The sequence below is a fragment of the Oryctolagus cuniculus genome, chromosome 1 (genome assembly GCF_051225735.1).
Source record: "Oryctolagus cuniculus isolate XC-2025 breed Fujian yellow rabbit chromosome 1, ASM5122573v1, whole genome shotgun sequence".
NCBI lineage: Eukaryota > Metazoa > Chordata > Mammalia > Lagomorpha > Leporidae > Oryctolagus > Oryctolagus cuniculus.
In genome coordinates this window covers 227,858,648-227,878,196 of record NC_142867.1, presented here as the reverse complement: position 1 = coordinate 227,878,196, position 19,549 = coordinate 227,858,648, and the positions used below count along the sequence as shown (strand labels likewise).

General features: G+C 46.9%; 1 protein-coding gene across 11 annotated transcripts in view; it reads left to right on the top strand.

Annotated features, from left to right (window-relative positions):
• DENND1A (DENN domain containing 1A) overlaps positions 1-19,549 on the top strand; it is a 555,776-nt gene that overhangs the window by 322,322 nt on the left and 213,905 nt on the right. For all 11 annotated transcript variants that reach the window (XM_089302416.1, XM_070056536.2, XM_070056525.2 and 8 more), the window contains one exon: positions 10,101-10,201. In XM_089302416.1, coding sequence (XP_089158542.1) covers positions 10,101-10,201 — 101 coding nt within the window. The remainder of the gene's footprint in view (positions 1-10,100; positions 10,202-19,549) is intronic.

The window sequence follows — 19,549 nt, the reverse complement described above, 5'->3', positions numbered from 1 at the left end:
TCACATCCAACCTGTGCCACTAGCTCCAATTCCTCACACAAGTTCTTTGTCACCTGGGAACCTTAGTTTTCTCATCTGTAAAATGGGGACAGTAATGCTGCCTACCTTGTCAGGCTCTGATGAAGATTAAATGAGATAAACAAATGTGAAGCACTGTTCCCAGTGTTCGGTAGCTAGTAAATACTAATTAACTGATCGTGGTCGTAGCTATTTTATAACTTTAATCCTTCAAAGTTCACTGTCACTTTCCAAGTTTGGATTTGCCTGACAAACTGTATTGGAGAATGTCTAGTGTTGTGGCGCAGAGCTTATGCCACCTCTTGCCATACCTCCATCCCATATTGGGAGTGCCTGCTGCTCCGCTTCTGACCTAGCTTCTTTTTAATGCACCTGAGAAGGCAGCAGAAAATGGTCCAATGACTTGGCCCCCTGCTACCCATGTAGGAGATCCAGATAGAATTCCTGGCTCCTGGGGCCGGCACCGTGGCTCACTTGGTTAATCTTCTACCTGTGGTGCCGGCATCCTATGTGGGCACCGGGTTCTAGTCCTGGTTGCTCCTCTTCCAGTCCAGCTCTCTCTCAGGCCTGGGAGGGCAGTGGTGGATGGCCCAAGTGCTTGGGCTCCTGCACCTGCATGGGAGACCAGGAGGAAGCATCTGGCTCCTGGCTTCAGATCGGCGCAGCGCCAGCCATAGCGGCCATTTGGGGAGTGAACCAACGGAATGAAGACCTTTCTCTCTGTCTCTCTCTCACTGTCTATAACTTTACCTGTCAAATAAATTTAAAAAAAAAAAAAAGAAAAGAAAAAAAAAGAATTCCTGTCTCCTGTTTCCAGCCTGGCCAAGACCTGGCTGTTGCAACCATTTGGAAAATCCCTCTTTTGCTCTGCCTTTCAAATACATACATACCTATGTATTATGTACGAATGTACATACTCATTGTAAAGAGGAGAATCTTTTCTTTTTGTATACATGCAAATTTATTAGCTTACCACCCAAGGCTTTTTAGCTTCTTTTCCATATTTATATACCTGACAGATAGGAACTGATGATTTTGTGTTCAGTTATGCCTTCTTTCTTTTAAAAAAGAAATATAGCTCTTGGGGGCTGGCGCTGTGGTGTAATGGGTTAACACCGTGGGCTGAAGTGCCGGCATCCCATATGGGCACTGGTTCTAGTCCTGGCTGCTCCTCTTCCGATTCAGCTCTCTGCTGTGGCCTGGGAAAGCAGTAGAAGATGGCCCAAGTCCTTGGGCCCCAGCACCCACATGGGAGACTGGGAAAGAAGCTCCTGACTCCTGGCTTTGGATCGGCACAGCTCCGGCCATTGTGGTCAGTTGGGGAGTGAACCAGCGGATGGAAGACCTCTCTCTCTCTCTCTCTCTCTCTCTCTCTGCCTCTTCTCTCTCTGTGTAACTCTGACTTTCAAATAAATAAATAAATCTTTTTTAAAAAAAAGAAATATAGCTCTTTATTAAAGCAACAGTTTAAATCCATTAGCTAAACATAACTTATGACCCTAGAAATACAGAGGGTCTCCAAAAAATTCATGGAAGATGGGTATTATGAAAAAACAATGCATGAATTTCAAATGTTTTTAAAGATTTATTTATTTATTTATTTGACAACAGAGAGCTGGATGGAAGAGGAGCAACCGGGACTAGAACCCGGCGCCCACATGGGATTCTGGCGCCGCAGGCGGAGGATTAGCCAAGTGAGCCATGGCGCCGGCCCCAGAATTTCAAATTTTTTGGCACCAAAATAAACTTAGCTTCTATTTACATTTTCCACAGGCTTTTGTAAATATCTTCATATTTTCAAAGAAATATAAATATCTACTACTTAAGCTACACTTGGGGTAGCAAACAGATTTTTTTTCCTGAGTGCCAGCTTTGACCTGTTGGCAATGTGTGCCTGTTGGGAGGAAGCCTGAGGCCATTCCCAGCTCTGCCATCAGTTTGTAGAGAATGGAGGGAAGGCAGTATCTTTGCTGGCTGTGTTGAAATGGATTGTTATCAATCCTCATTTAACCTTGCCTTTGTCTTTTTCATCTTCAAGATGAAAAGAAAGCTCTTTTCCTCACTCACGGTGCTGTGGGCTTCTTCACGTGTAGTTTACCATACCATGGCTTCGACCTCGGCTTTGGTAGCTCAAGCTGTTCTCTGGCAGTTTCAGTTGCTTTGATGTTTTGAAGTGTCAAAGCTTGGCAGGAAAGCTTGTTGCCCTGGTTATTAACTTACTCTAATTACTCTAGTTAGTAGGTAGCTTAAAAAAAAAAGAGAGAGAGAGAAGTGATTAAGTAGGCGCTGATGGCCTGAGAAGGCTTCCTCCTCCTGCCCAGGTGGCACTGCACTTGGGGAAAGTTGTTTTCCTTGACTCCATGTTGGGGCTTTTGGTTTCTGTTCATGTTTTCTCTTCCTTTTCCCTGAAGGATAATGGAGAAGGAAGAGATGAGATGTGTTCCACCAAAGTGAGGGAAAGCCTACTTGAAGAACTGTCACTCCCCTTACCCCGGCGAGAAGAGGCACTGCATTTTGGCTTCTAAGAAGTGCCAAGACATTCTTTGCCCCTTCCTCTTTCCGCTCACGGGTCTGGCATCTGTCTAGACTAGCTGAGGCTCTTTGACTTCTGAGGCTCTCCAAGTTGCCTCTCTGCTCCGGCATCTTTGATAGTTTCTTAAAAGCCAGCTTTCCCCCGACTAAGGAGGGTAAACACAGTTTGAACATGGCTGAACCGTTTATGATGAAAGGCTTCCTCGTACCTGCGGAAGGGTTGGATAAGTTAACTGTCCGAGTCCCTGCAGAGTTTGCTCAAAGCTTTTAGCTGATTTTGTAGTGGACTTTCTGTTAGAGACTGAATCATAATCACAAACAAGCAAAAACCACAGCACTGTTTGAACCGTGATACCAGTGATTTCCTGATGATTGCAAAGATGGTTTGTAACTAAATCAAAGAATCCAGTTCTCAAACTGTGAAGGCTCACCTCTTCCCCAAGACACATAACACTTTTTTTTTTTAAGACTTATTTATTTATTCGAAAGTCAGAGTTATACAGAGAAAGAAGGAGAGGCAGAAAGAGGGAGAGAGAGAGGTCTTCCATCCATTGGTTCACTCCCCAACTGGCCACAACGGCCAGAGCTGTGCCGATCTGAAGCCAGGAGCTTCTTCCAGGTCTCCCACGTGGGTGCAGGGGCCCAAGGACCTGCACCTTCTACTGCTTTCCCAGGCCATAGCAGAGAGCTGGATCGGAAGTGGAGCAGCTAAGACTCGAAGCGGGCCCATAAGGGATGCCGGCACTGCAGGCGGCAGCTTTACCTGCTACGCTACAGCACTGGCCCCGTCACATAGCACTTCTACAACCTTTCTACATAGAATGATTCTTGCTTGAAGTGAATAAACTTAAAAATGACTGCCTTTAGAGTTGGTAATCTGGTCCTCTTGATCAGTTTATGTTTAGGTTCAGAGGGGTAATCAAGACACCTTGAACCCTGTGAAGGAGGTGTCCCCTTGGTTAACTCTGGGTTCCTAGACGTAATGTTAAGCTGCAGGCCGTCTGCAGCCCCCGGTCGTTTGCTCAGCACCTGTCCTCAGGCAGGCACCCCTGGAGGCAAGCAGAGCGAGTGTGCTTGCCACGTCCTGGAGGAATTCTCCCCTGTAGCCTTGTGTGCCTGGTCTCCTGAGATCTTCAGAGGTGCACGGCCGGCCGAGTGTGGAAGGAAGGCAGGTCATCGGAGCTGCGAGGGGCACAGCTGTCATGCGGTCCAGCCTCTCGTTTTACAGATACAGGAAACTGAGACCACCAGAGGAAGGGGTTTGCTCAGATCACAGTTAGCTTAAGACTCCATGTAAGTATGAGAAAGGGACCATAACAGATAGTGAGACTGTAATACTTTCAAGCCCAACATTCAAATATGTATGCCTAACAGGACGTAAACCTTTCTGTTTGACTGACAGTGTGACTTCATTGTCAGAATTGAGGACAGTACAGCTACTTAGTTGCATATAACTAACCTCCAGGAAATGATCGGATCTGTGCTTGTTTTTAAAATGATTATTTGCTAGAGTGGGTGTTAGGCTGCCACTTGGAAAGCCTGCATTCCATATCTGAGTGCCCGGGTTTGAGTGCCAACTCTGCTCTCTCTTCTCGCTTCCTGCTCATTCGCACCCTGGGAGGCAGCAGGTGATGGCTCAAGTACCGGGTCCCTGCCCCTCACGTGGAAGTTGAATTCCTGGCTTTCGCCTGGTCCAGCCCTGGCTGTTGCAGGCATTTGGGGGAGTGAATCAACAGATGGGAACTCTGTCTCGCTGCCTTTCAAATAAATATTAAAAGTATTTTTTGTTTAAAATTACTTTCTGTTATTGTGTCCTGGATATTTGGTCATCTAACAGCAAGGCGAATGCACGGCTACATCACTGATCGGTGCTGAGAGCGCTCACTACCTCATCTGTGTTGGAATCCTCAGCACAGTGGATGACACAGGGAAGGCACACAGGCAGTGTTTTGAGTTAATTTATGCGTTGTTGGAGACACAGTGGCCATTATAGTCTGACAGACCTGGGTGTGAGTCCCAGTTCTGTCACTTTCTAACGATGTGGCCTTGGGCGAGTTATTTCACCTCTGAGACCATTTGCATCTCTGTAAAATGTGATGAGTGCGAGTGTGTCTCCATGCACACATTCCTTTACAACAATACTTTGCAAGGGCCTCAACCTCCAGCATGGTGCCTGGCACCTAGACTGTTGGGAGTTGCAGGGTTTTTGCGGGGGGGATTCTTATTTTTATTCCATGTTCAATTTCAGAACTGCCTTTAGGAATCAAAGCATTAGAATCTAAGATTGTGGCAGTCTGGACATCATCTCCAAGAAATTCCTTAAACAGGCAGGGAAGTGTCCTTGTGATTTTCCGGCCCCATCATTGCTCCCTCTCCACTTATGTTCTGCCCCTGCTGCCTTCTCTCCTTCTCTCCCTTTGCCTCAAAGAAAACTCATAGAGACAGAGAGAAAGCTCCAAGGTATAACTGACCTTGTGCACCTTTAATTGAGGACAGAATTTGCTAATCTGTGGCCAAAAACCCACCAGCGGTTTACTTTTATAGTTCGTGTCCTGGCTAGACTAGCTGGTGGCTGGATAATTTGTCTATTTTTGTCTGGAGTCTTAGACTATTCAAGCCGCTTCAGGGCAAAATCTTTTGGGGTGTCATTAAGTGGGATTGATAATTGGCTTCTGATGAATATTCATTGTGACTAATGACTTTGGGCAAATTTTACACATACTATCTTTCTTTTCTCCCACTGAGTGAGATTTTGATAGGATCATTTTCCTCAACTTGCACTTCAATTAAATATTCACAATACCCTTTTGTTGACTACACTCCAAATTGTATACATTCATTACTTTTAAATTCTGTCTTCTGCAAGGAATGACCAAAGGCCTTTAGAACTCTGATTTTTAGAAGTGGATTTTAGAGTGATTCTTTAAAAAAAGTGACCAGTAATCCAGAATGGAATATAATACATTATTCCTGGTTAAACATAGATGTACATTAAGACTGTTGCCATAATCAACTTAGCCACAGTTCTTAAATAACAAAGCACGTAGTTTGTACATTTAGGATTTTGGCTAAGAGCCAAACAATTACCTCTTTTTGTTTGTTTTCTTGATCAAATAGGTGAAAGTATTTTACCTCAATTGCAGATTTGGTCCTTAAACACATCTTAAAGCTTGTATCTTTTTTTTTTTTAACTGAAGATGAAGTAATATTAGAAAAAATGGCAATTACGTAGACTGATGTTTGTTTTTTCTTTTGTTTTGAGGCTAGAGACATAAAAAGATCACTGAAGATAAGGTCTCTGTTGCTTTATTGGTTGAAATAGGATTTTGGACCCAAACCAAATTAAGCCGTGGCAGGGTGGGGGGTGGGGGGTGGGCAGGTAATCAAGTTCAGTCTCAAGCAGGAACATTCTGCTGAAGGCTTTCCTCAAAGAGAATTGTGAATGAGTTTGTGTGCTGATGTTACCTTACCTTTGCAAGGCACCTTATTCATTTTGAGATGCTTTTACTTATTTATTTCATGTGTTGTATGAGATGTGAACTAGGTATATTAATGAATGAATGAATAACTTGATTTTCCTAACATAGTTGTGTGTCTAAGTCAGATACCCCACTCTGTGAGACTCATGAAGATCTTGGTACCAGTACTGTGGTACTTGGTACATGGCTATCTTTATTTTGCAAACATATTAGAAGTACAATGTTTTGGGGGCCGGCACCGTGATGTAGCAGGTAAAGCCGCTGTGTACAGTGTAGGCTTTCCATGTGAATGCCAGTTCAAGTCCTGGCTGCTCCTCTTCAGGTCCAACTCTCTGCCATGGCCTGGGAAAGCAGTAGAAGATGCCCAAGTCCTTGGGCCCCTGCACCCACATGGGAGACACAGAAAAAGCTCCGAGCTTTGGATGGCGCAGCTCTGGCCATTGCGGCCATTTGGGGAGTGAACCAGCAGATGGAAGACCTCTCTCACTCTCTCTCTGCCTCTGCTTCTCTGTAACTCTGCCTTTCAAATAAATAAATAATTCACTTTTTTTTTTTTTTTTTTGACAGGCAGAGTGGACAGTGAGAGAGAGAGACAGAGAGAAAGGTCTTCCTTTTGCTGTTGGTTCACCCTCCAATGGCCGCCGCGGCCGGCGCACCGCACTGATCCGATGGCAGGAGCCAGGTACTTCTCCTGGTCTCCCATGGGGTGCAGGGCCCAAGCACCTGGGCCATCCTCCACTGCACTCCCTGGCCACAGCAGAGAGCTGGCCTGGAAGAGGGGCAACCGGGACAGAATCCGGCGCCCCGACCGGGACTAGAACCCGGTGTGCTGGCACCGCAAGGCGGAGGATTAGCCTAGAGAGCCGCGGTGCCGGCAATAATTCACTTCTAAAAAAAGTTGTAGACTGTTTCATTGTCTATTCAGTATGCATCACATGCACTGGCACTTACAGAGGTCTATCTCTGAGAACCCAGAGGTGAAGATGGGCGGAGTCTGTGTGTACTCCACAGTCAGGGGACAAAATGTAGACTGCAGTCCAGCTAGTAACAAGGCCATATGCCCAAGGGAGCCCCGCAAGGCTCGGGAGAGGAAGGGAGAGCTTGTGCAGAGACTTGGGGGTGGGGGGGGTTCTCCTAGGGGCCTAAGTCCTGGCCACTTAGAGGATGAGTGGGAAGCAAGAAGGGAGGAAAAGGCATCCCTGACAGTCCCTAAGTCTGCAAGTGATTCATTCCAAGGATGAACACGGAGGCGACACGGTAGACACTGTGGGTGGAGAAACAGCTCTGCAGGTGGCTGGGAGCTGGTGGAGACATCCCATCGCAGACATGGTCCTGAAGAAAGTGGCATGACGGACTGGGCCTGCGCCCCGGAAGGGCACTCTTTCCACTACTTAATGGAGGAGGACAGTGCTGGGGCCCAGGGCCAATGTGATCTCCAACCCGACTTCTGGGTGGAGTTGAGGTGAAGTTGGTTCACTCTCCATCCACTCAGCACCATCAAGAAATTCTCAAGTCTAAGAAGCCCTAAAGGGATGAGTCGTGTATTTGTGTGACAGCCTCCTTTCCATGGGAACCTCCCAAAATGGATTTGGAGAGAGCATGCATTCACCCTCCAGGCACTGGCCGAGTCGCTGGGCAGCTCTTGAGCACTTGCTGGCTGAGCTCCTGTTTGTGGCTGTACCTGATTTGAAGACCAGCGTCTGGAGGGGGAAGGGGGCCGTGAAGAGGGGTCTGGCGCCCTGTCTTTAACACACAGCCCTCACAACTGTAAAACATCAGCAGACTCTCCAGTGCAGAGCTGTTCAAGTTACACTAACCTCTGGGATTCTTTTAACTGGGCCTTGGCACGTCACTCTTGCGCCGCGTAAATGTCCTTCTGTCAGCAAAGGCCAGTTAACAGCTTCCAAAAGAAGCAGAGTCCTCCTGGGAACAGGCTTCCCAGAAACCAGAGGAACATTAAAGGGAAGAGACAGAAGGAAACGTGTTGTTGGCTTTTGTCACTTCATAGCCGAATCTCCAAAGCTTAGATTTTCTTTTCCTTCCTTTTCACCGTATTGAATTTTGTAGCAATTGTATCTCTCTGTGTTATCTTCATCTCCTACATTTTTAATTGTTCCGAATACTGATTGTGTGATAGCTCTAGCTGTTAAGAGGGGGGGAAAAGGAATACAAAATAGGGGCATGTCAAAGGAACAGGAAGAGGAAGGGTGAAGCAGTAAACAGCGCAGAGCGATTGATTAACTACTGAAAAAAAAATTCTCACCTCAGTTCCTAAATCTAAATTAATTCCAGATGGATTAAAGAGTTAAATGCTGGGGTAACATTTAGAGGACTTTCTTAGGATAAAAGCAGTGGAAATCATTGCAAAGGAAAAGATTTGTCTGTGTAATTATTTAAGCCTTCTCTTCACCCAGAAATCCAAAGAAAATTAAGGGTAGATTATTTTCAAAAACACGACAAAGGGTTGGTAACCTTGGCAGGTCATCAGTGCTTGCTTATAAATCAATAATAACAATTTAAAATATCCTTAATCCTCAGTTTTACTAAGTTGGCTAAGAATATGAACACCTAAGAAGTATAGTCATGAAATATATGATGGAAGGGAATAAATAAAACAGTAAGATTCAATTTTAAAGCTACTAACTTAGCGCTCTGTGCTGGTGAGGAGCAGGAAGACCAGTGTTGTGGTGTGCGAGACTAGAGTGTCAAGAGGCTCTGTCCTTCATGTCTTTGTTATGTAAATGTTTATGAAATTCACATTATCATATTTATTAAGTGCTTTAAGATATTTATGAACTTAGTCTCTGCATTCTACCTCCAGGAACCATGTATAAAAACCGTTGACCTGGTGTGGTTATATACTGTCATGATAGAAGAGTACTTCAATGTAGTGTGAGAAATCCATTGAGTATCATTAAAAAGTACTTTTTTAAAGATTTATATTATTTATTTGAAAGATTTAGAAGCAGAGAGAGAGAGAGAGAATCTTCCATCTGCTGGTTTGCTCCCCAAATGGCTACAATTGCTAGAGGTTGGCCAGGTTGAAGCCAGGAGCTTCTTCCAGTCTCCCACGTGGGTTCAGGGGCCCAAGCACTTGGGCCATCTGCCGTTGCTTTCCCAGGTGCATTAGTAGGGAGCTGGATCAGAAGTGGAGCAGCTGGGACTCAAACCAGTACCCATATGGAATGCCAGCATTGCAGGCAGCGGCTTTCCCCCTATATCACAATGCTGGCCCCAAAAGTACTACTTTTTACAAATGTTTAAGTTGAGGGGAATGGTACCATGTAAGGTTAAATTTTTTAAAGGCATAGAAAGAACACTGCATCTGAGTTGTATTAGAAAAGGAGAGAGAAGGCTGGCGCCGTGGCTCACTTGTCTAATCCTCCACCTGCAGCTCAGGCACCCCGGGTTCTAGTCCCGGTTGGGGCACTGGGTACTAGTCCCAGTTGCTCCTCTTCCAGTCCAGCTCTCTACTGTGGCCTGGGTGGGCAGTGGAAGATGGCCCAAGTGCTTGGGTCCCTACAGCCGCATGGGAGACCGGGAGGAGATACCTGGCTCCTGGCTTCGGATCAGCGCAGCGCCAGCTGTAGCAGCATTAGGGGAGTGAACCAACGAAAGGAAGACCTTTCTCTCTATCTTTCTCTCACTGTCTATAACTCTCTCTCTATCTCTCTCTCTCTGTCTAACTCTGCCTGGCAAAAAATAAAAATAAAAATATAAAGAAAGAAAGAAAAGGAGATAGAAGTACTTCAGTGTGTGATACAGTAAGATGGTAAATAATCTTCACAGGGTGTGGACTTACTTCCTTTTATCCTTTCCTCCACTTTCTAAGGTTTCTACTAGAAGTATGTATCAGCTTCATAAGCAGGGGAATAATATAGATTTTTTTGCACGAGAAAGCTCCTATTAAGTTTGGATTAGAGTGGTTAACTCAAAATTACTCCTAGCTCGAGCAGCCTGTGAAGACGGTAAGCACGCTGATGCGCACGCGTTGAGTCTTGCTGCTGGAACCCTGCGGCAGCGCCCCTGCTCGGGTCGCAGCCCTGAGTCTCTGCTCTGCTTCCTTTGCAGCTGACTGCCTGCATCCACGGCTCGGCCGCCATGCTCTACCCCATGTACTGGCAGCACGTGTACATCCCCGTGCTGCCGCCTCATCTGCTCGACTACTGCTGGTAAGGATGCCCCGTCCTCCCCCCGGGAATGTTAGCGCTGTGACTGTGTGCAGCTGACGACTGTAGGCTAAAAATACCAGCTTCGGTCCAGCGTGGATTTGGGACTGCCCGACTGCGTGGCCCTGTTGCCTCCTCACAGCTTCGTCTGTGTGGAGACATTCTTCAGAGTTCACGAGAGTAGGTGATGCTTCTCCCATTTCTCAACTTTGGGGAAACCAGAGCACCCAGGAGTTGTCAGCTTTTTGCTTCCCCTAAGACAGACTGGAAACTGCTGACAGGAACCGCTGCGATCCCCAAGATCTTCAAGTTTCAGCCGTTCCCTGGCACGCTGGCGCTCAGCTGTGCTTGGGAGCACAAGGCAGACTTCAGAACCCTTAGAAGTTTGTATTTGTTTGTTAATGAGAATTTTGCTCCTCAGTGAAACACGTTTTAGTGGAAGGAAGAAAGACGTTGGCGTCAGCTTTACCCCTTGACTCAGTCACGAGGCTTGAGCGTTTGTTTCCTCATCAGCCCAGTGAAGCTGTGCACTGCACACGTAGAGCGGAGCTGAGGAGCGGGAGGAAGGGGACGTGCGGGAGAGCTGGCCCGTGGCAGGTGCTCCGATGGTGCTCCCACTCTGCCTGCAGTAGATGACCGGGAAAGACTGCACGGCCACCGCAGGACCCGTTTTCCTGGGGAACCGTTTCTCTCTAGGGTCATGCGATTCAAGACGCTGTCTCTACACAGCTCAGGTCAGCAGAACGTGATAAGGGAGCCCCATGGGTGTGTAGGGACGGTGCTTCCTACCTGCTGGACAAGGGGAAAAGGGACCCATTGGAGGGGGGGTCACAGCCCTGTCGCTGAGGGACGTTTGCCGTTGGGTCAGACTGATTACTGAGTCCAGGTCGGCTGAAGTCTTTGCTGGGATCCCCAGCCTGCTTTGTAATCATCTCACTCGGAAGGTTCGGGTGTCCAGTCATTCCACAGGCACTGCCACTTGGAATGTGCGGGGCTGGTAGGCTTTGCAAAGATACGGCTCAGGACCACCTGAGGGGAGTCAGCAGGCCCCATCTGGTACCCGACGCTCAGGGAATTGGCCGAGTTCTCTTTGGGTTCCGTGTTTTTCTCAGCAAGGGTCTTATCCATGACTTTCTCCCACCTCTTAGGAGGCCATGTGTATCCCGCCACATGGAAGATGTAGCCCTGGCTTACTTTAAATTTCTTCTCAGTCCATCAGGTGGTTATTCACTCCATCTCCCTGGACTTGGGAGACTTTTTGTTTTTCAGTGAGTGGTGATGTCCAGGTGCTGCTGGTCTTGATTTTATTTCCCATCTCTTCTGGAGGAAGGAGGAGATATTGAGCTGTTTGCCGACAGAAAAGGCCAATTCACCCTATTACATCAAATACTTGGGCTTCTTGTCCTCGGGGGAGCGTCTGCACCACAGGGCCCCTCCTTGACCCTCCCCGCTCTCGGGTCCCCAGGCATCTCTTCTGCCATTGAGAATTCACGGAGTGCTGACCGCTCCGTGGAAGCTGTTCTGCCGCTTCCAGGCTCCAAACTATCAGACGGCCGTCCCCACGATCATGGCCTGGTGATGCTTCCGCCTGCCATTCGGTTCCTAGTACAGCACCCGGGACTCCTCTCCCTGTCACTGTCACCTGCTTGTCTTGACATCCACCCCTCTCCATTCCCTTCCCCACCTTCCTCAGAGGTTCCAGCAGCCATGCGATTGGCCTCCGGCTCCTCCCCCTGGGCTCACAGTGGCTGTCCATTGTCGTCTGAGGGGAGGTCACCCCCTTGCCAACAAGGGTGGGGCTGAGAGAGGACATCTGAGACCCTGCCCCAGCTCCTTTGCTGCCCAGCTATGCCGCTTACAGAGAGTGACCTCACCTCTCTCCATTTCTCTCCTTATCTACAGAAGGCTAAAAACACCGGACCTGATTCCTCACGTTGTTTCCAGGATGAAATAAGATAACATCTGTACAAAAGCAGCTTATGGCCTGAAAGGCAGTCAGCCCTCCAGCAGGGGGACACACTTTGTGTCCTTTAACCATTGGTGATTCTCTTGGTGCCCACTTCTCTGACTTCAAGTTCTTCCCTCTAATTCTTTTTTTTTTTTTTTTTTAAGATTTATTAATTTGAAAGGCAGAGTTACAGAGAGGAGGAGGGAGAGGGAAAAACACACAGAGAGATTGAGATCCTCCATCTACTGGTTCTCTCTCTAAATGGCTTCAACAGTTGGAGCTGGGCTGGTCCAAAGCCAGGAGCCAAGAGCTTCTTTTGGGTCTCCTATGTGGGTGCAGAGGCCCAAGTACTTGGGTCATCCTCCTCTGCTTTTCCAGGCACATTAGCAGGGAGCTGGATGGGAAGTAGACCAGCTAAGACTTAGCCCTGTGCCCATATGGGATGTTGGCACCTCACCTGCTACACCACAGTGCCCTCCCCTCTAATTCTGACTTCCTTCTTGGCCTCTCACCTTCGCGCTCCCCTCTATGTCTGTACCCTCTCCTTCCTTCATCACTCCCTCTCCCTTTTGCCCCTTCTCCAACCCCCTTCGGCTTCTATCTTCCTGTCTGCTCTGGACCTTGGTGAGCTTTTGCAGTGTCAGCAAATGTTTGCTGATGCTGTGTCTCAGGCCCATTGCACAGTGCAGGGGACTCCCACATTGAATGTAGAAGACAGGCTCACAAACAGATTATTCCTATAAGCTGCTGAGATGCCCGAGAGAGGAACTGTCCCAGGGTTTTCCCACCTGTCCCCTGGAGGCACCTGCTCTCCTGGCCTTGGCTCCCACCCTGGACACCCCCGTGTCATCTTATGTGCTCCGTGTGTGGCAGATTCTGCTGGAGCAAGCATGGACGCCATTGCAGAGGGCAGGCACTAGAGTGGCTCTGTTGGACCTCAGCTTGCTCTCTGTCCACAGTCATCACCAAACCCTCACTTTCCAACCATGCACCTGACCTAGAGCTGGGCTCCCCGAGCCTGCCCCATTCTGGTGAGAAGAGAGACCACTGCCCCGTGTTCTCACAGCTGCCTTCCTCCTGTCCCAAGGCCTGTTCCTCAGTGCCTTTCTTCTCCTTCCCCCTTGACCCTGGGGGTCTATCCAAAGCCCTTGACTTACTCTGGGCATAGAGAGACCCTCCTTGACATTTGCCCTCCTGGTATCGTTAAACTCCCCTTTTCACCACTTCCCCCTCCCCACGACTGTGCTCCAGTACCCCTTTCCTTAATCTCAACCTTGGCTTGCACTTAGTGTCCTGGCTGAACTTCCAAAACCAGCTAGGCAGAGGCAGAGGCAGAGGCAGATGCTGACACTCAGGAAGGAAGAAGGAGACAAGAGGAGCTGGAGGGGAGAAGGTGCAGAACTCACCCCCGAGGAAGGGGAGAGAGAAAACAAAACGAGAGAAGCAGAGACTGGCATAGTGCAGCAGAGTAAGCTGGTGGTTCAAATCCTGCTGCTCCACTTCTGATCCAGCTCCCTACTAGTGCGCCTGGGAAAGCAGTGGAAGATGGCCCGAGTACCTGGGCCCCTGCCACTCACGTGAGAGATGCAGATAGAGTTCCAGGCTCCTGGCTTATGGCTTGACCCAGTCTTGGCCAAGCCAAAGTCATTTGGGGAGTGAACCAGTAGATGGAAAATCTCTTTTTCTGTCTCTCCCTCTCTCTCTAACTCTGAATTTCAATAAATAAATGTCAAAAAAAAAAAAAAAAAAAGACAGCAAGGGGCCATATGACCTCCGAGACAGAATCACAGAGTGTCCCCTTGGGCACAGAGAACCTGCTGCCTGCTTTCTCCCCTAGTAGACTTCTGCACCTTCCTAGGCTCATGCCCTAATAAAGAAAATGCTACCCCTGCTCCTAAGAAGAGAGACACAGCCCCCGCTCCCCTCGCATTCACTACAGTCCCGCAGTGCTCAGAGGGCAGTCTCTGAGTGCCCTAGAGGAGACCCTCCCATGGTTCTCCCCGCTCTGCTTCTGCCAGGAACGCCTTGGGGCACAGTGGTTCGCTGTAGGTGTGGTGGGGAGAGTCAGTGCAGTCCCTATGCCAAACTTAGGCCAGACAGCACAAGGTTAGCATTCCTTTATTTGGGCAGTTTTGATTGGCCCTTTTGTTAGCTCGTTGAAAACCAGCCACTCGTATTCCCAGAACTGTAGAGAGGAGGATGCTCCATCAGTGACTTCAGGGATAACCATATAGTAGCTGTTATTGCTGATCAGCTCCTAGACCCCTTTTACATTCCTAGTCTCCTTTAATTCTTCCAGCAACCCTGCAAGGCACGCATTATTAGCTCTGTTTCTCAGATGGGTAAGCCAAGGCCACTAGAGGTGTAGCAGCTTGTCCCAGTATAGACATTATGTACCATAAGATTTTATTTTTATGAAGACAACAAGAATTATATGTCCAAGCATACATATAACACACCACAAAAATGAGTTATCCAAAGGAACTTTGGAACGTTCATGAAAAAAATGGAATTAAGAATATAAATTTAACATTGCTTGAGTAAACATTTTTTTCAAATGAAAGTTTTCAGTGATTAAACTCCGTCCTTCATTGTAGAGAGATTTGAGATTACGGAAAGCAAAATACAAAGCACGTGGAGACTTTCCACCTCACACCTATTGCAAGTAGCCATTGAGCATTCTGGTGTTACTTCTGTCCAGCTGCCGCCTCATCCCTCTGTGTTCACAGAGAGGATTTATTAGATGTTTTACTCTTTCCTGTGAAAAGGGATCCAAGATCCTCTTTTCCAGCTTCGTCTCCAACCCTGGCACTCTCAAGAACTGTGTCACCAGCCTGCCTGAGGGCAGTGGAGCTGGCAGGGCGAGCTGCCAAGGGAAGGCTGCTAAAGCCCTCGTCACCCCGCATTTCCACTCCAGAAGATTCCGAGTGAAGACTCCATGCCCTGGTAGGGTTCGTGACGAGGCTGTGCTTTGCAGGCTTCTGTGTCCAGGTGGCAGCAGCCGCTCTCCCAGCCTCTAGTGCTCATGGAAAAACTTCCTGACGTTTGACCGAAGGACGATTACAGGCCAGTGGGAAATGCTGTCTGTTTGTGAGCTGCAAGATGTAAGAATGATGAAATGGGAGACCCCAAGAGAGAAAGCCAGCTCCTCCAATCAAGGCTTCATTTGATCACCTTCAGCCTGCTACCACCGCTTTGCTCAGAAACTACAAATGTCATGAAACTTGAGTCGATGCTAATCACTTGATTCTGTTGTGCTTGGGGACCTTCACCACCGTGGAGCTGAATCTTCAGTGGCAAGAGCCAGCAGGGATAACTAGCAATTCTAAGTAAAGTGCGAGGGGCCTGGAACATGTGAATTTGAAGGAGGTTTGTTCCTCTATGGATGATTTAAATGTTAAGTACGTCCCCATGCAGGGGATACACGAAATGGAATCTGAAAACTATTATCTCCTGTAGAAATGAACTCTCAATTTACTTGCTGCACAGGAAGGGCGGATTCTAGTCATTTTCGCTGCCAGCAGGTGCCCTTTCTATGCATAATAGACTTCGCAAGTGTAATTAACACATGAGGACCACTGCTGCCAGTTTTTCTGCAGGTACACTGCAGCTAGGAGTTTTCAGGACAACAGTGTGGGCCGCAAGAGCTTTCGGCATTGTGCTTGAAGATGAGGTGTTCGCTGACTTCTGGACAAAGACACGGTCAAGCCCAAACCCTGCTGTTGGTATCACAGGTCATGGTCTTTGGGTCCAAAGACCCAAAAAGCTCTATCGCAGCTTTTGGTAGACTGGAGACCAGCAGAGCAACGCTCTGGTTTGCATGTAGCTAATAAATGGAAAATATGATACTGAAAACCCTACAATTATGTGGAAGACTCTAATTGCACATTCACAAATACAGCAACTAATTATCTGAGTTAACTTTAATTAGAGCTATAATCACAGATTTTAATTATCTGCATAAATCAGTTTAGGACAAATGGTCTCCTCTAAATATTGCCCAAATTAATTTTTTTTGTCTCTTCCCATTTTTGGAGATGGCAGTACAATGGAGAGTGCCTGGGTTTTAGATGCATTTAGACCTGGATTCAAATTTCAGTCTCGTCTCTTATTAGCAATATAACCATTAAAAGTCTGCATTGCCTCTCTAACTAGCAATGTCTCTAACTAGCAGGTGCGTGACACCTGCTCCAAAGAGTGACTGTGGGAAGTATTACTCATCAGTTCACACTCAGGGGCCGGTCAGTCAGTGGTGATGGCTCTCTTCACCACCATCATAAATATGGGACCTGGATTTTGGTTTCCAGAAGGTTTAACTCCCCTCAAATGTTATTCTTACTTCTGCTGCCTTGTGAGCTCAGGGGAAAACTTTTTAATTCATCTTCTCTTTTTACCCCTCAGATTGTTTTTATTTTGATTTTTTTTTTATTTAACTTGAGTTATTGTATGGTTGTTTTCATTTGCAGCTGTGGCATAAGAATGAAAAGAAAAGAAACAAAAGCAGATGGCAGAGAAAACGAAAGGAGTAAGACATTTCCAGCCCTTATGAATATTTAAAAACATGTGCTGCTGGTTCCTTTCTACTTTAGATCTGTGCCATTCTCTTGACTTTGAAAGTGAACGCAAGAATGTTCCCTACCTTATCTGATGGCAGCCCTGGCCTTGGCCAATACTGGGAAAGCCTTCCTATTTCTGGAACAAGAGGCCTATGAGAATGAAGGTTCCCTTTCCTAATAACAGTCACCGCTGTTGGGTATAGTGTCTGTGGCAAGCGCTTTATAAACGTCGTTGCCAGTCTTCAAAACCAAGCTCCACTGTGTACGTTAGGAAACTGTGGCTCAGAGGAGTTTGATGACTTACCCACTGTCACATGGCTAAGAAGTGGTGGAGCCCGCAGTTTAAATCCAAGGCCGTCTGATGCTAAAGCTTTCCTTACTCATATCCTTCAGAGTGTTAGAGAGGAAGTTGGACACATCACCAAGATTTGATGAAGAAATTCTTCTGTAGGCTCCTTGATGACTTGCTAATTGTAGACGTATGTTGTCATTCATTAATTATACATTCATTCAACAAATATTTATAGGGCACTTATTATGTTCCAGGCACTATGCTAATTAAATTTTGCTAATAAAATGTCCCAGTAGAAGCCATATGGTATTTCCCTTGCAAATTCCTTCTTCTCCCTTCCTCCTTCAGAAGTTGTCCTAAAAAGGGACCACAACCAGGTTCCCAACTGGTGATGTATTGGGGTTATTCCAGGCACTTGTACATACACCTTTCTGATAAAATGTTTTCAGAGCAAATCAAGACAAGTTCATGTTTTCTGCCAAAGGACAGCTAGGTCAAGAGCCTTGTTAGTTGCTGATTCCTGATGCTTTCTGAGGGCAGGATTGAACAGAAAAATAATAGGTTTTGCCCAGTTAAGGCATGGATTTTTGCATTTAGCTTTCTAAAGTCGAATTGTGTGTCCAGAGTACTCTGGAAGCTGTTCTCCATCTCTGCGTAGGGCTGCTCAGATTCTGTGTGATACTGGTTCTAGGTCCTTTATCTGCGCTGTAGGCAGGGTTCTGAATCAACCCCCAAATGCTGCATTGTGTATTCTGTCTAGGATTTTCAGCAAAAAATCTGAAAGACGTCCAAACACCAGGTGCACAGTCCACGTGGGTGATGGAACCACAGTCGGGACACAGCTGTGAGGTGACTTCCAGTTCATCAGAGCTGCGTCCATTCTAATTGCTGTCTTTATCAATACCATGAAATTTTGCATATGGAATAAATCAATGCTAAATTAAGAGCTGTTGATATGCTTGCTGGCAGAGACAGATGTCAAATGAAAGTGTGGTATGGTGGAAACAGAAAAACCTGACCTTGACCCTGGCTTCCCCATTTACTAGCTTTATAGCCCCTGAGTCTCTCTGAGCTGACTTTGTGTTGTGTCAAAGGTGAATAGTAATTACAACTGACACAAAGCCAGGGCTTTGTAAGTAGGCACTGTCTTCATGTTAATTCATGACAATACAGATGCATCTACAGTGACTATATATTAATGCGTATGTGTGTAGAAGTGTATGTATAGAAACGATCCAACAAAATACAGTTGAAATCCACAAAACCCAGATACAATGAAAGTGGGTTAGGAGGATAGGTGTTGCTCCTTTCCCTACTAAATACCCAACACTCATAGTCTACTCATGTAGGTTATGTTAGATTGAATTCCAGCAAATATGCAAGAGTTGGGTCATTTCCATTTTCTCTGAAGTCCTCAGTCTGCATGCAGGAAGATAGGAGCTCATTGAAGGTTCCGGATTGAAAAGGCACAACCTCACAGAGGAACTTGGGCGTCCGGGCAAGAATGGGAGAACAGAGCTTTGCTTCTGGGCTTGTTTCGTTTGGAGCTAAGAAACGTCAAGAGACAAGAGTGGCCTCCTGCTCAGGGGCGGCACCATCGTGAGCTCCTCACGGGGGGCTGGAAGGATTGAGGACCAGGATTTCAGGCTCAGGCAGAAGGAGGGAAGTTGGGTCTCTGATGGGCCTAAAGTTCAGATATTATGCTCCCCCAAAAAAGTGTGTTGGTTGAATAATTGGAAATTCCAGATCACTAGATAAATCCTGCAGTAACACTTGAGTGAACTTGACCCTGAGATTTGAAGAGCTGCTGAAAGATTCAGGCGTGGAAGTCAGAGTCTTGAGTTCAAGTCCGGACTGTGTTCCTACCAAGTATGTGACTGTGGAGGGTCACAGAACCTCCCTGGACACTCTTTTCCTGAGCAGCAAAGCCATTACCAGGGACGTAGCTGAAAGCCTCCTTCTATGTAAAGAGCTCACGGAGAGAAGTCCTTAGTTGATGGCAGCCCCTGGGGTCCTCAGTGAGATGCACTCTCATTTCCCTCAGAAGCACCCAGAACTAAGTGCCAAGAGCCTGGGGAGCAAACTTTGGACGATTTCTAAGTAAATGTTTGCTGGGTGGGAAGTGGCAGAAAGGAGAGACTGGGCTCTTTGCATTACCTGGGCCACAGATTCTGTGGGAATCTCTATCCCCACCATAGATTCTGCAGGAAAACTATCTTTTCAAGTCCTCCATTACATTTTTTTCATTGAAATATACTTCACATACCATAAAGTTTACCTTTTAAAAAGTATGTAATTCAGCGGTTTGTGTTATATTCCAGCTATCTAATTCACTATATATTTAATGTGATTAATCTCACCACTGCCTAATTCCAGATCCATGGTGTATTTTTTTTTTTTTAAAGATTTATCTATTTGAAGGACAGAGTTACAGAGAGAGGTAGAGTGAGAGGTCTTCCACCTACTGGTTCACTCTGCAAATGGCCTCAACAGCCTGAGCTGAGCCGATCCAAAGCCAGGAGCTTTCTTCTGGGTCTCCCACGTGGGTGCAGGGC